Here is a 16,819-nt window from a genome sequence, read left to right as displayed (position 1 = left end):
CATAAGCCCTCACAGTGAAATCTGGTCACAGAAAGTACGTACCCATACCCCATTACTTACTCCATATTTTGTTTTGTTTATCTTTCTTTCTCACCCATCTACACACAATACCCCATGATCTCCACCCGGCACAGCCAGAAGAGGACTGGCCACCCCTCATAGCCTGGTTCCTCTCTAGGTTTCTTCTTCGTATGATGTACGAAGGGCTATATAAATACATTTGATTTGATGTCAAAGTAAAAATGTTTTCTGATTTTTTTTGCAAATGTTTTGCAAATAAAATACAGAAATATCTAATTAACAGTATTCACACCCTTGAGTCAATACCTGTTAGAATCACCTTTGGCAGAGATTACAGCTGTGAGTCTTTCTGGGAAGGTCTCTATGAGATTTGCACACCTGGGTTATACAATATTTGCACATAAAAAAAAATCTTCAAACCAAAGTTGGTTGTTAATCATTGCTAAACAGCCATTTTCAAGTCTTGCCACAGATTTTCAACCCGATTTAAGTCAAAACTGTAACTACGCCACTCAGGAACATTCAATGTTGTCTTGGTAAGCAACTCCGTGTGTATATTTGGCCTTGTGTTGTAGGTTATTGTCCTGCTGAAAGGTGAATTTGTCTCCCAGTGTCTGTTGGAAAGCAGAGTAAAAGGATTTTGCCTGAGCTTAGCTCTATTCCACATCTTTTTATCCCCAAAAACTCCCTAGTCCTTGTCGATAACAAGCATACCCATAAAATGATTCAGCCACCACCATGCTTGAAAATATGAAGAGTGGTACTCAGTGATGTGTTGTGTTGGACTTGCCCCAAACATAACGCTTTTGTATTCAGGACATAATGTACATTTCTTTGCCAATTTTCTTGTTTTACTTTAGTTCTTTACTGCAAACAGGATGCATGTTTTGGAATATTTTTATTCTGTACAGGCTTCCTTCTTTTCACTCTGTCATTTAAGTTAGTATTGTTGAGTAACTACAATGTTGCTGATCCATCTTGAGTTCTATCACAACCATTAATTTCTGTAACTGTTTTAAAGTCACCATTGGCCTCATGGTGAAATCCATGTGCGGTTTCCTTCTTGTCCGGCAACCGAGTTAGGAAGAATGCATGTATCTTTATAGTGACTCAGTGTATTGATACCCCATCCAAAGTGTAATTAATAACTTCACCAGGCTCAAAAGGATACAGTGGGGCAGAAAAGTATTTAGTCAGCCACCAGTTGTGCAAGTTCTCCCACTTAAAAAGATGAGAGGCCTGTAATTTTCATCATAGGTACACTTCAACTGTGACAGACAAAATGAGAAGAAAAAAATCCAGAAAATCACATTGTAGGATTTTTAATAAATTTATTTGCAAATTATGGTGGAAAATAAGTATTTGGTCAATAACAAAAGTTTATCAAAACTTTGTAATATACCCTTTGTTGGCAATGACAGAGGTCAAACGTTTTCTGTAAGTCTTCACAAAGTTTTCACACACTGTTGCTGGTATTTTGGCCCATTCCTCCATGCAGATCTCCTCTAGAGCAGTGATGTTTTGGGGCTGTTGCTGGGCAACACGGACTTTCAACTCCCTCCAAAGATTTTCTATGGGGTTGAGATCTGGAGACTGGCTAGGCCACTCCAGGACCTTGAAATGCTTCTTACGAAGCCACTCCTTCGTTGCCTGGGCGGTGTGTTTGGGATCATTGTCATGCTGAAAGACCCAGCCACGTTTCATCTTCAATGCCCTTGCTGATGGAAGGAGGTTTTCACTCAAAATCTCAAGATACATGGCCCCATTCATTCTTTCCTTTACACGGATCAGTCGTCCTGGTCCCTTTGCAGAAAAAAGCCCCAAAGCATGATGTTTCCACCCCCATGCTTCACAGTAGGTATGGTGTTCTTTGGATGCAACTCAGCATTCTTTGTCCTCCAAACACGACAAGTTGAGTTTTTACCAAAAAGTTACATTTTGGTTTCATCTGACCATATGACATTCTCCCAATCTTCTTCTGGATCATCCAAATGCTCTCTAGCAAACTTCAGACGGGCCTGGACATGTACTGGCTTAAGCAGGAGGACACGTCTGGCACTGCAGGATTTAAGTCCCTGGCGGCGTAGTGTGTTACTGATGGTAGGCTTTGTTACTTTGGTCCCAGCTCTCTGCAGGTCATTCACTAGGTCCCCCCTGTGTGGTTCTGGGATTTTTGCTCACCGTTCTTGTGATCATTTTGACCCCACGGGGTGAGATCTTGCGTGGAGCCCCAGATCGAGGGAGATTATCAGTGGTATTGTATGTCTTCCATTTCCTAATAATTGCACCCACAGTTGATTTCTTCAAACCAAGCTGCTTACCTATTGCAGATTCAGCCTTCCCAGCCTGGTGCAGGTCTACAATTTTGTTTCTGGTGTCCTTTGACAGCTCTTTGGTCTTGGCCATAGTGGAGTTTGGAGTGTGACTGTTTGAGGTTGTGGACAGGTGTCTTTTATACTGATAACAAGTTCAAACATGTGCCATTAATACAGGTAATGAGTGGAGGACAGAGGAGCCTCTTAAAGAAGAAGTTACAGGTCTGTGAGAGCCAGAAATCTTGCTTGTTTGTAGGTGACCAAATCCTTATTTTCCACCATAATTTGCAACTAAATTCATTAAAAATCTTACAATGTGATTTTCTGGATTTTTTTCAAATTTTGTCTGTCATAGTTGAAGTGTACCTATGATGAAAATTATAGGCCTCTCTCATCTTTTTAAGTGGGAGAACTTGCACAATTGGTGGCTGACTAAATACTTTTTCGAGGGACCTTACAGATATATGTGAGGTACAGATATGAGGTAGTCATTCGGAAATCATGTTAAACACAAAAGTTGCACACAAAGTGACTCCATGCAACTTATTATATGACTTGTTAAGCAAATGTTTAATCCTGAACGTATTTAAGCTTCCCATAACAAAGGGGTTGAATACAGCTTTCCATTTTTTATACATTTGTTAAATATTCAAAAAACATAATTCCACTGGGTATCGTGTGTAAGTTATAGGGTATTGTGTGTAGGCCAGTGACACAAAATCTCAATTTAATCCATTTTAACACAACAACATATTGAAATACTTTATGTGAACACTTTCTGAGCACAGGCACACACACACACACACACACGCACACACACACACACACACACACACACACACACACACACACACACACACACACACACACACACACACACACACACACACACACACACACACACACACACACACACACACACACACACACTAGTTATGCACGCTCAAGTTCTCTGTTTTTTGGGTCTTATTTCTTGTTTGTCTCACAATAAAACATATTTTGCATCTTCAAAGTGGTAGTCATGTTGTGTAAATCAAATGATACAAACCCTCCCAAAATCCATTTTAATTCCAGGTAGTAAGATAGGAAAATTGCCATGGGGGGTGAAAACTTTCACAAGCCACTGTAGACATACTGTAGTCATTGCAGACCTACCCACACATCCTTATAGGAAGTGTCTGCCAGGGTGTGTAGGCTGCAGCAGTGCCCCTCTCCCGTGTGCCCACAGGGTCTCTGTGTCCTTGTTTTAAATCAACCCTGGCTGCCAACACGCAGGTGTTGCTTCCTCATCCCAACAATGAACACTCAAACGGAAGTAATGAATCCAATTAGTTTGTCTTCTCCAAGAGAGCAGCCAAATGTGGGCCTGCATAGCCCCTAATTCGTTACAGCATATACAGTGCCTTGCGAAAGTATTCAGACCCCTTGAACTTTGCGACCTTTTTCCACATTTCAGGCTTCAAACATAAAGATATAAAACTGTATTTTTTTGTGAAGAATCAACAACAAGTGGGACACAATCATGAAGTGGAACGACATTTATTGGATATTTCAAACTCTTTTAACAAATAAAAAACTGAAAAATTGGGCGTGCAAAATTATTCAGCCCCTTTACTTTCAGTGCAGCAAACTCTCTCCAGAAGTTCAGTGAGGATCTCTGAATGATCCAATGTTGACCTAAATGACTAATGATGATAAATACAATCCACCTGTGTGTAATCAAGTCTCCGTATAAATGCACCTGCACTGTGATAGTCTCAGAGGTCCGTTAAAAGCGCAGAGAGCATCACGAAGAACAAGGAACACACCAGGCAGGTCCGAGATACTGTTGTGAAGAAGTTTAAAGCCGGATTTGGACAAAAAGATTTCCCAAGCTTTAAACATCCCAAGGAGCACTGTGCAAGCGATAATATTGAAATGGAAGGAGTATCAGACCACTGCAAATCTACCAAGACCTGGCCGTCCCTCTAAACTTTCCGCTCATACAAGGAGAAGACTGATCAGAGATGCAGCCAAGAGGCCCATGATCACTCTGGATGAACTGCAGAGATCTACAGCTGAGGTGGGAGACTCTGTCCATAGGACAACAATCAGTCGTATATTGCACAAATCTGGCCTTTATGGAAGAGTGGCAAGAAGAAAGCCATTTCTTAAAGATATCCATAAAAAGTGTTGTTTAAAGTTTGCCACAAGCCACCTGGGAGACACACCAAACATGTGGAAGAAGGTGCTCTGGTCAGATGAAACCAAAATTGAACTTTTGGCAACAATGCAAAACGTTATGTTTGGCGTAAAGCAACACAGCTCATCACCCTGACCACACCATCCCCACTGTCAAACACGGTGGTGGCAGCATCATGGTTTGGGCCTGCTTTTCTTCAGCAGGGACAGGGAAGATGGTTAAAATTGATGGGAAGATGGATGGAGCCAAATACAGGACCATTCTGGAAGAAAACCTGATGGAGTCTGCAAAAGACCTGAGACTGGGACGGAGATTTGTCTTCCAATAAGACAATGATCCAAAACATAAAGCAAAATCTACAATGGAATGGTTCAAAAATAAACATATCCAGGTGTTAGAATGGCCAAGTCAAAGTCCAGACCTGAATCAAATCGAGAATCTGTGGAAAGAACTGAAAACTGCTGTTCACAAATGCTCTCCATCCAACCTCACTGAGCTCGAGCTGTTTTGCGAGGAGGAATGGGAAAAAATGTCAGTCTCTCGATGTGCAAAACTGATAGAGACATACCCCAAGCGACTTACAGCTGTAATCGCAGCAAAAGGTGGCGCTACAAAGTATTAACTTAAGGGGGCTGAATAATTTTGCACGCCCAATTTTTCAGTTTTTGATTTGTTAAAAAAGTTTGAAATATCCAATAAATGTCGTTCCACTTCATGATTGTGTCCCACTTGTTGTTGATTCTTCACAAAAAAATACAGTTTTATATCTTTATGTTTGAAGCCTGAAATGTGGCAAAAGGTCGCAAAGTTCAAGGGGGCCGAATACTTTTGCAAGGCACTGTATCAAACAGCACATTCATTTAGCTACTCCAAAAAGGCAAACGTCCTTCATGCAAAATATATTTAAGGTTAGAGAATCCCATGGAGTTGACAGATAAGTATGACCATGCACTCAGTAGCTTGCTCTACTCTACATTGTTGTAATACCTCTGCCCATAGGCCTACAGTCTGAAAGAGAAACAACCATCTTCCACAGTTTCTTGGAAGGTAACCTGGATTTCCCATAACGATTGGCTCTTTATTGTGAAAATGGCAGCTGCAGCCCAGTGGTCAGAAGAAACAGCAGCAGACTCACTCACCTCAGCTTCCCGATGAAACTCTCCCCCCCTCGAGACAGATCAGTGGGATCGATGGAGATGAGGTAATTAGATGTTTTGCTCTTCTTTCTCTTCCTTCCAGCTAACAGGAACACCTATGGCAAGAACAAATCCAATTAGCAAAGCAACTTCATCAGAAACAACACCATCATCAATACGCCCTGGGACATGAGCCTGCAACATCTAAATTAGCTTCATCTAACCAGCTCCACTAAACAATCAAAGCATGGACTCCTTTCACAGCCTGTCACGGATGATTGGTAGTGCTAATTCATTGTGTAGTTTATGTCGTTTTTGTTCATAGGCAGAGGGCCAAGTAATGTCAGGATGGATGGTGCCCCCAAAGCAGTGCTGTTCAATTCTGGTCCTGGAGGGCAGAAACACTTCTGGTTTTTGTTTTGCACTCACCTGGTGTCCTAGGTCTATAATCAGTCTCTTATTAGAAGGAGAGGATGAAAAGCAGTAGTTATTTGGCCATCCAGGACCGACATTGAACAGCCCTGCCCTAAAGGGTCACACTTTGCATTCTGTCAGTGTGGTAAGTATTTATCCTTCTGCTCCACACTCACCTTCTTCCCATCCTCCCTCTCCAGGTGGAGGTAGTAGGTAGGGTACATGCCTCGGTCCATGCCCTTCTTGTCTCTGGTGATCCTGCACTTCACCGTGATCCCCTGAGGGGCTGGTCTCAGGGTGAACTCTTCCAGGTCATCCACGTCGATGGCCGGCTCACTGACGGGAGGGGTGGATGCTGAGGCTGCCTCCTGAGGGACAGAGATAGACAGTCCATCAGCCCACACCATGTTCAAAACATCAGATTACCGGACCTACGGCTGTTCTGCTTCCCTTCCATTATAAAACGGTAATGGTTATTATAAAACATCCATTGGGGACTGAAACTACATTAGCACGTTGTGCTTAAAACCATGAGGCTGTGTAGAAGCCATCTGGGTTTCAACAGGGGGTTAGATCCACATGGAAGGACAAGGCAGCGAGGAGACATGATTAACAACTAAACATATAGTAACAGACAGACTGTCTCAGCATCTTGGTGACATGGTCAGGTGCTCAGGGTAGCTTCTAATGTCACTCCTGATGTCAAGTGCCTCTCTAAAGCCCACAGTACACTAAGGAGTCACTTCCCCTCAACCTCCTGGAACCACAGGAGACTACACAGCCCACCGCCTCTTCTGACTAGCTCTACCTCTGAGTCAGACGGCAGGAGAGGAAACAGCAAAGAAAAATAGCCTGTTCTCACACCACATTTCCTGCAGGTTTCAAATATTCATATAAATAATAATTAGCAGTTATTTCAGCATATGACAGATGATGACAAGTCAGAAATACCAAAGCTAACCTAAGACTTAGTAGCCTGCCATTTTGTGGACTGTCATTTGTCTTTTCAGGGGGGTATATTAAATAGCATTTCAAAACTGCCAGGGGGCCAAAGGGCCAGGGTATGTCAACTGCATGATAAAAAACCATTCCAACAGGAATATTATATTCAGCTACCAAACAGTTCAGCAAGGACATGATTAGGAGAGGCAGTTTGATATACAAAAGTTCCCCTTTCCCCTCTCAGATTGATTCATGAGACTGCTTATGTTCTGAGATGAAAATTCTGAAAAAATTCCCATTTCCATTAGGTAAAACTATTCACATCAGAAGATGTCTGGGCTGCTTCCGTGCATCAACAAACTACAGTTCAAATGGCAATAATAAAGATACACAAGAGGAATAGGTTGAGCATAATGTAGCCCAAAACACAAAACTGCTCAGTCGTCATTCCCCAAATGGACTAATGGCTGAGCCCCGCTGAGCAGAGGAACAAAGCAAATAGAGGGTGCATTAGTGCACACTGTGTGTAAAGTAAAAGCTCCATCCAAGAGTCAGGAATCAATAGATGACCACAGAGCATCAGATGGTGTACCTTGCAGGACTTCTTGCTGGTGGCAGAGCCTGGCCGTGTGTTACTGTTGAGCTGAGAGGAACTGGAACTGACTTCATCTTCGTCATCCTCCTCTTCGTCAAAGTTCATACTACTAGAAATACCTTCAAATAGAAAATACATAATGTAATGGCATTGACATGCTCCTAGTAATGCTGTTTGAATAACAACAGAACTGTAAATGCATGCTGCACCATACACCAAGCACTGTACACAAAGATACAACACACAGGAACATAGACACATAAGCCTGTTCTGAAACATCAGTTCATGGAGAGGTTTGGATACACTACTGTACGTCTAGAGGCATGGTAGTGTTCTGGGTAGAGTCTGAACTGTATAAGGCTCTCTCCCCAACAGGGAAAGAACAATGAAAAGCTGCCAATACACACCTGTAGCGTGCTCACTAAAAGCATCACAACATAAGCCTCAGGTCATAGCATACCTGCTGCTTCCTGAATTGGTTGGTTGCCCCGACAATTTTAAAGAAAGACGTATCTGTCACTGTACAGTATGTTTTCAGCTATCAAAAGGTGGTGGAAACTGGAAACCTTTTTACCAGGAGGGACAAAACAAGTGGAGTACTGTTGATATTTTCAGTAAGGTGTTATTCATGATGTAATAAGCATGATGTTACTGTTTAGTTGGCTTAGACGTTATCCTTGAGTTGGCAAAGATCTCATGGGAAAGGAGAGCTGTATTTAACAGGTCTTACTGTATAATAAATCCAAGGTCCTCACAATCTCATAATCTCAGACCAATCACTGCATGATTGGAGAGGACAAGTGCCAATCACTCTCTGACCTGTGTTTCAGACCAATCGAAGCCACAGAGGGACTGTACATGTACACAGATCAGGCTGGAGGCCAGGGATAGGCCTATATGTATTGATACCTTTCTTAAGCATGGTGACCCTCAGGTCCTGCTTGCCCTGTTGCTGAGCACTGATCACAGCATCTCCCTCACTCCCCTCCTCCACGGCCCAGTGACCCACCGTCATGATCTGGATCTGGCCCTCTTCCTGGAAGGACGCCGGCCCATCGAGTCCTGCCACACCACCACACCCAACCAGCCCCATCAGGGTCAGACCTCCATAGTCGTACAGTAACAGTAGTAACACACATGCATTAGATCATGCACAAACATACTGTAATGTGTCAAAACTCACACATAACATGCCTACATGCATGCAAACATGACATGGCGAATGAATGGAAATCTGTTGGAAAAAACTCAAACTAAGTAAATAAGTATAAGTAAATGGAGTCTAGTAGATGACATTTGCCTGGGTAATAGGGGCCATGCAGTAAAATTCAGCTTTGAAAGCCTTTGTGGGTTGATGTGGTATATTTTCGGCATGACTCTTAAGACTTCCGCTGCTTCTTTGCCATTCAATTAGCCTGCGTAACAGGGCAGAACATGATGTCCCTGCTGCTAGTCAGCTACTGACTCAGCCAATCAAGCACCAGATTGATTACTAATCCCTTTCACACGAATGGAGTGGTCGGGGGCCTCATTTAAAACTGTGCGTATGTACAAAATATACCCCAAAACATGCGTATGCCAGTCTTCATACAAAAGTTAACTTGACATGAGAATGTGGTCACCTTCCTGCAAACTTTAGACCATGTGTACGCACAGTTTCGAGTGGTTAAAGTATTGCTATTGCAAGCAGGCAAATGACCAAATATTTTGTGCAACTGGGGATAAGATGTTTGTCATATTTCTTCTATTCTTTAACACCTTATGAACTGCATATGCACCAAACACCCTGTTGTTTTGACAAGTGGCAAATAATCACTCATATTGATTAGGGGAAAAATCAGGCTTGTGTGCACTGTTGAAACTAACACAACTCAAAAACTTACATGGAAACTGGAAATCATTTTTACATCACTCGTTAGAGGTCAACCTGCTGATGACAACCAGCTACATTTTGTAGTGATGCATTTTGCTTTGAGGGTGTGGCCAAAACAGAAAGAGAAACGCAACACTTATTTGTCAATCCCTCACATTGATATCACGTTGAAATCAGTAGGATGAGAGGGGGGAGTCGGGTTACACGTCCTGTTCAAACTAACCTTACTAAAAAAAACACGGAATCTGGGAATAATATGTATATCACTGGTTAGAGGACAACTTGTAGAAGACAAGCCAGCTACAATTAGGATTGTGCAATTTTTTTGAAAGTGGGTCGCCAAAGCAGAAAGATAAATAACACTATTTTGTTAATCAGTCATATCGATATCAATTTGAAATCAACAGAGCAGGGGCAAATGTTTGGAGTGTATGCACGGTTTAAACTGACCCTATTCAAAGGCCACACTGAATCTGAGAATCATTTGTATATCACTGGTTAGAAGAGAATTTGCTGTGGACAGTCATCTAAATTCTAAAATGTCGGATGGAGGTTGTGAGGATGCTGAAACCGGGAAGGAAATAAATCAATTGCTTTGTTATTTAACTTCAACAAATCACGACCCACCATAGGATATCAACAGTAACAAGGGTTAGCTGTTATTTGAGTGATAAATCCATGGATTGGTGTGAGGCCAGTGACTTTTATACAGAGAGCATTTAAAAATTGTCTGCCATTTGAGTTTGAAAATGATAGTAGAATTCGAAGTCCCAAGACCCCCGGTCTAATCTGAGGTAAAAAGGATGTGTAATTACCCTCAATTCCATGTGGTCGAAAGGTTGTTTTTTGAGGTTGTTTTAATGTAGTAACAGATACGGTCTTAGTACAGGAAATTAGCATAAATAATCTCAAATCTAATATGTAGCTTTGTCTCACAGCTAAATATGGCACAGAAACTGGAACATTTACAGTTGAAGTCGGAAGTTTACATACTGTCACGTTCTGACCTTAGTTTCTTTGATTTGTCTTTGTTTTAGGGTGTGAGTTGGGTGGGTTGTCTATGTTCCGTTTTCTATGTTGTGTTTGCGTTTGGCCTGGTATGGTTCTCAATCAGAGGCAGGTGTCGTTAGTTGTCTCTGATTGAGAATCATACTTAGGTAGCCTTTTCCCGCTTGTGTTTCGTGGGTGTTTATTTTCTGTTCTGTGTTTGTATTTCACCGTTCAGGACTGTTTTCGTTTCGTTCTCGTGTTTTGTTATTTGTGTTTGAGTATTCGTTTTCATTAAAAGATAATATGAATACTTACCACCCTGCACCTTGGTCCTCCTCTCTTTCTCCCAACGACGAACGTTACACATACACTTAGGTTGGAGTCATTAAAACTCGTTTTTCAACCACTCCACAAATTTCTTGTTAACAAACTATAGTTTTGGCAAGACAGTTAGGACATCTACTTTGTGCATGACACAAGTCATTTTTCCAACAATTGTTTACAGACAGATTATTTCACTTATAATTCACTGTATCACAATTCCAGTGGGTCAGAAGTTTACATACACTAAGTTGACTGTGCCTTTAAACAGCTTGGAAAATTCCAGAAACTGATGTCATGGCTTTAGAACCTTCTGATGAGCTAATTGACTTCATTTGAGTCAATTGGAGGTGTACCTGAGGATGTATTTCAAGGCATACCTTCAAACTCAGTGCCTCTTTGCTTGACATCATGGGAAAATCAGAAGAAATCAGCCAAGACCTCAGAAAAAAAACACTGGTCTGGTCCATCATTGGGAGCAATTTCCAAACGCCTGAAGGTACCACGTTCATCTGTACAAACAACAGTACTGTGACGGCCCTGAATCTTTCTGAACCGTCTCAGTGCAGCTCCTTCCAATAGGTTGCTTTCCCTTTAATTCCCAATTAAATAGCCAGCATCAGCTGAGCAAAAAGGGGGTTGTGATGGAGACGTGAATGAGGATGTGTTCAACCCTCAGTTCCCGACGCTTCGCTATTCCGTTGTTTTGTTGCCGTTAAACATGTGTTTTGTAGCCTAATTGAGTTTACCCAGGATCGGATCCACTCTTTGCTTCCGTGGACTACACCTCTCCGTTCTTCGTGGCCTTTCTCCGCTGGAGATCTATTGGCGGATTGGATTGTCTGACTGACCGACTGACTACCACCTTTTTGTATACGGTATTTCACTTGTTTTGATGTCATGTATACGGTGATGATTTATGTAGTTAGTTGTAGTTGAGGACTTAGTAAGAGTTGATACGCTTTAAAGTTCTGTGGGAAAATAATTGTTATATGGATTGTATGATTAATACTGGGTTTACGCTACACTTGAATGAACTGACAAACATTGCGTGACTAAGGTCACGGGAGTTCCCTGAACTCCTTTACCGGGCTGGACTCTTTTTAGGCCCGAGGTACAGGACATTTCTAGAAGAACCAGAACTCATTGTGATATAATAATATGTGTGTGTAATTATTGATGTTGCTAATACAAGCCACGCAAAAGAATATAGTTGTTTTTGAAGTTCTTTCCAATGTTTTAAGGGTTTATGAAAAGTTTATTTCCATCCTGACTTTTGCACAAGTCCTTTGTATTGGTGTAGACTTGACGGACCAGATGGGACTCATTCCCTCCCAAACTAAAAGGAGAAACCAATGTTTTCTCTGGTAGGCAAAACCTACCTGGCACCCCTATAAATAATAACCTCAAGTCAAAACCGTTACAGTACGCAAGTGTAAACAAGTATAAACACCATAACAGCCATAATACCGCTCAGGAAGGAGACGCGTTCTGTCTCCTAGAGATGAACGTACTTTGGTGTGAAAAGTACAAATCAATCCCAGAACAACAGCAAAGGACCTTGTGAAGATGCTGGAGGAAACAGGTACAAAGTATCTATATCCACAGTAAAACAATTCCTATAGCAACATAACCTGAAAGGCCGCTCAGCAAGGAAGAAGCCACTGCTCCAAAACCGCCATAAAAAAATCCAGACTATGGTTTGCAACTGCACATGGGGACAAAGATTGTACTTTTTGGAGAAATGTCCGCTGGTCTGATGAAACAAAAATATTACTTTTTGGCCATAATGATCATCGTTATGTTTGGAGGAAAAAGGGGGAGGCCTGCAATCTGAAGAACACCATCCCAATCGTGAAGCACAGGGGTGGCACCATAATGTTGTGGGAGTGCTTTGCTGCAGGAGGGACTGGTGCACTTCACAAAATAGATGGCACCATGAGAGAGGAAAATTATGTGGATATATTGAAGCAACATCTCAAGACATCAGTCAGGAAGTTAAAGCTTGGTCACAAATGGGTCTTCCAAATGGACAATGACACCAAGCATACTTCCAAAGTTGTGGCAAAATGGCTTAAGGACAACAAAGTCAAGGTATTTGAATGGGCATCACAAAGCTCTGACCTCAATCCTATAGAAAGTGTGTGCAAGCAAGGAGGCCTACAAACCTGACTCAGTTACACCAGCTCCGTCAGGAGGAATGAGCCAAAATTCACCCAACTTATTGTTGGAAGCTTGTAGAAGGCTACCCTAAATGTTTGACCCAAGTTAAACAATTCAAAGGTAATGCTACCAAATACTAATTGAGGGTATGTAAACTTCTGACCCACTGGGAATGTGATGAAAGAAATAAAAGCTGAAATAAATAATTCTCTCTACTATTATTCAGACATTCTTAAAATAAAGTGGTGATCCTAACGGACCTAAGAGAGGGAATTTTTATTAGGATTAAATGTCAGGAATTGTGAAAAACAGAGTTTAAATGTATTTGGCTAAGGTGTATGTAAACTTCTGACTTCAACTGCATTTTCTCTCCGGAGCACAATGTCCATCTCTTTGCCTACTCACACCAGTGATAAACAAACCACCACAATATGGTTCAATCCTATCAGATTTTAGAACCATTCCTATTGGACTCCTATGGGATTCTATTTTATAGGATCCTACAGGATGGAATCACCCCCCAAAAAACTATCATATTTTAGAACCCTATCATATTTCAGAACCCCATAAAATCCTCTACGATAGGACCTATATAATAAAATCCTATAGGGTAGGTTCCAAGATAATTTTCTATTGGATTATAATAGGGTTTTTTAAAATTGGATTTGGGGTATTTTTTTTTGACTAGGATAGCCTTTTCAGAAATGATGCACAGATATTTATTGTCAAACTTACACAACGGTTATAAATGAGGCCTCCTGGTCATTACTGCTTCAAAGCCACTGGCATACTGTTTTTCCTCATCCTCTTCCGTCTCATCACCATAGCAGTGCAACAAGCGATTAAATGAGATGAGCCAGATAAAATTACGGCCGGTAAAATGCACATTTTGAAAGAGTGTTTTATTGCTCCCAACTGAATTAGTGACTGTCTTTTTAACACTGTGATTACACAAGAATTACTGCTGCCTTCAGTGGGAGATTGCAGCCTTTTGTTAGTGTGACGTTAGCGACGCAGCCAACCCTCATTTCAGAGAGCAGCGGAGTGTGTGTATGTGTGTGTGTGCTACGAGGTAAGCCATCATTCCGTAAGAAGAAAGGGGTCATATCGGTGTTGAATGACGTCGTGACTCTGGTCTGAATAATCACTAGCCCTAAATTAATCACATTGGAGGACAAAACAATAACATTGAACAGATGAGTAAGGACTACAAAAGCATCCTGAGATGACAAACAGCCATGTTACCTACACTACCATTCAAAAGTTTGGGGTCACTTAGAAATGTCCTTGTTTTGGAAAGAAAAGCACATTTTGTGTTATTTTTCAAATAACGTCATATTGATCAGAAATACAGTGTAGACATTGTTAATGTTGTAAATGACTATTGTAGCTGGAAACAGCAGATTTTTTATGGAAGATCCTCATAGGGGTACAGAGGCCCATTATCAGCAAACATCACTCCTGTGTTCTAATGGCACGTTGTGTTAGCTAATCCAACTTTATCATTTTTAAACGCTAATTGATCATTAGAAAACCCTTTGGCAATTATGTTTCCACAGCTGAAAAAACTGTTGTACTGATTAAAGAAGCAGCCTAGTTGAGTAGACTAGCTTTAGACTAGTTGAGTATCTGGAGCATCAACATTTGTGGGTTCAATTACAGGCTCAAAATGGCCAGAAACAAAGCCCGTTCTTCTGAAACTCATCAGTCTATTCTTGTTCTGAGAAATGAAGGCTATTCCATGCGAGAAATTGCCAAGACACTGAAGATCTTGTCCAATGCCACTCCCTTCACAGAACAGCGGAAACTGGCTCTAACCAGAATAGAAAGAGGAGTGGGAGGCCCCGGTGCACAACTGAGAAAGAGGACAAGTACATTAGAGTGTCTAGTTTGAGAAACAGACACCTCACAAGTCCTCAACTGGCAGCTTTACTAAATAGTACCCGCAAAACACCAGTCCCAATGTCAACAGTGAAGAGGAGACACTAGCTCTACCTCAATTTTAACACGTCTTCTGCGACACAAGGCGCGCTAAAACTCTAAACCGCTTTTATTCTACCCACAGAAACGCATACAAGCCCCTCCCTTGTCCTCACTTCGGCAAATCTGACCACAACTCTATTCTCCTGCTTCCTTTTTACAAACAAAAGCTCAAGCAGGAAGTACCAGTGACATGCTCAATACAAAAGTGGTTTGATGAAGCAGACGCGAGGCTACAAGACTGTTTTGCTAGTACAGGCTGGAATACGTAGGTTTCATCTGGTAGCATTGAGGAGTTTACCACATCGGTCACAGGCTTCCTCAATAAGTGCATAGATGACGTCGTCCCCACAGTGACTATAGGTACATATCAAAACCAAAAATCATGGATTACAAGCAATATCCACACAGGGCTAAAGGTTAGAGCTACCGCTTACAAGGAATGGGACACAGACATGGACGCATACAAGAAAGCCCGGTATGACCTCGGACGAGACATCGAACATGCAAAAGGACAATATAGGAGAAGGGTGGAATCCTATTACACTGACTTCGATGCTTGTCGTACGTGGCAGGGCTTACAGACGATAATGTATTACAAAGGGAAACCCAGTGAGATGCCCAGTGATGCAGAATGCCCAAATGAGCTAAATGCCTTTTATGCACACTTCGAGGAATACAACACTAAGACTTGTGTGAAAATCCCAGTACTGAGTCGACGTGCAATAGTACAGGGTAATTGAGGTAAATGTACATATAGGTAGGGATGAAGGGACTAGGCAACAGGATAGATAAACAGTAGCATCAGTGTTGTGATGAGTCAAAAGAGAGTGTAAAAAGGGTTCCAATCTCAATTGCACTTCACAATGCCCCATCCTACCTGAACAAGAGGGAAAATAACTATGTGAGAATGCTGTTCATCGACTACAGCTCAGCGTTCAACATCATATTCCCCTCCAAGCTCATCACCAAGCTGGGCACCCGGGGACTAAACACCTCCATCTGCAACTGGATCCTGGAATTCCTGACGGGCTGGCCCCAGGTGGTGTGGGTAGGCAACAACACCTCTGCCACATCGACCCTCAACACGGGGGCCCCTTAGGGGTGTGCACTTAGTCCCCTCCTATACTCCCTGTTCACCCTCGACTGCGTGGCCACGCACGACTCCAACACCATCATCAAGTTCGCTGACGACACAAAGGTGGTAGACCTGATCAGCAACGGCGATGAGACAGCCTACAGGGAGGTCAGACTTAACAGTATGGTTCCAGGACAACAACCTCTCCTTCAACGTCAGTAAAACCAAGGAGCTGATCATGAACTACAGGACAGAGGGGAAAGCATGCCCCCATCTACATCGACGAGGCTGTAATGTAGCAGGTCGAGAGCTTCATGTTCCTTGACTTTCACATCACTAAGGACTTCCTTGGCGTCCACACACCCGCACATCCATGAAGAGGGCATGACAGTGCCTCTTCCCACTCAAGAAGCTGAAAAGATTTGGTATGAGCCCTCAGATCTTCAAGGAGTTCTATAGTTGCACCATCATGAGCATCTTGACTGGCTGCATCACCGCTTGGTATAGCAAATGCACTGCCTTTGACCGCGAAGCACTGCAGAGGTTGATGCGAACACCCCAGTACATCACTGGGGCTGAGCACTTTGCCATCCAGGACCTCTATATCCGGCGGTGTCCGAGGAAAGACCTAAAAATTGCCAAAGACTCCACCTAACTTTGCCAGATGGTAGCAGAGTGAACAGTCTATGGCTAACGGTACCAAAGCATCAGCTCTCAGACCAACAGGCTCCGAGACAACTTCTACTCCCAAGCCATAAGACTGCTAAATAGCCACTCTATGCACACATGTCTATGCACTGTATACACAC

General features: G+C 42.3%; 1 protein-coding gene across 4 annotated transcripts in view; it reads right to left on the bottom strand.

Annotated features, from left to right (window-relative positions):
* Positions 1-16,819, bottom strand: part of LOC135550521 (tubby protein-like) — a 118,603-nt gene that overhangs the window by 6,201 nt on the left and 95,583 nt on the right. For 3 of the 4 annotated variants that reach the window (XM_064981431.1, XM_064981450.1, XM_064981440.1), the window contains 4 exons: positions 8,515-8,667; positions 7,603-7,724; positions 6,245-6,436; positions 5,658-5,770 (listed from right to left, as the gene is read on the bottom strand). In XM_064981431.1, coding sequence (XP_064837503.1) covers positions 5,658-5,770; positions 6,245-6,436; positions 7,603-7,724; positions 8,515-8,667 — 580 coding nt within the window. The remainder of the gene's footprint in view (positions 1-5,657; positions 5,771-6,244; positions 6,437-7,602; positions 7,725-8,514; positions 8,668-16,819) is intronic. The other variant, XM_064981458.1, reaches the window with a different exon arrangement.

The sequence above is a fragment of the Oncorhynchus masou genome, chromosome 1, assembly GCF_036934945.1.
Source record: "Oncorhynchus masou masou isolate Uvic2021 chromosome 1, UVic_Omas_1.1, whole genome shotgun sequence".
Classification (NCBI taxonomy): domain Eukaryota; kingdom Metazoa; phylum Chordata; class Actinopteri; order Salmoniformes; family Salmonidae; genus Oncorhynchus; species Oncorhynchus masou.
This window is presented reverse-complemented; position numbering and strand designations above follow the sequence as displayed.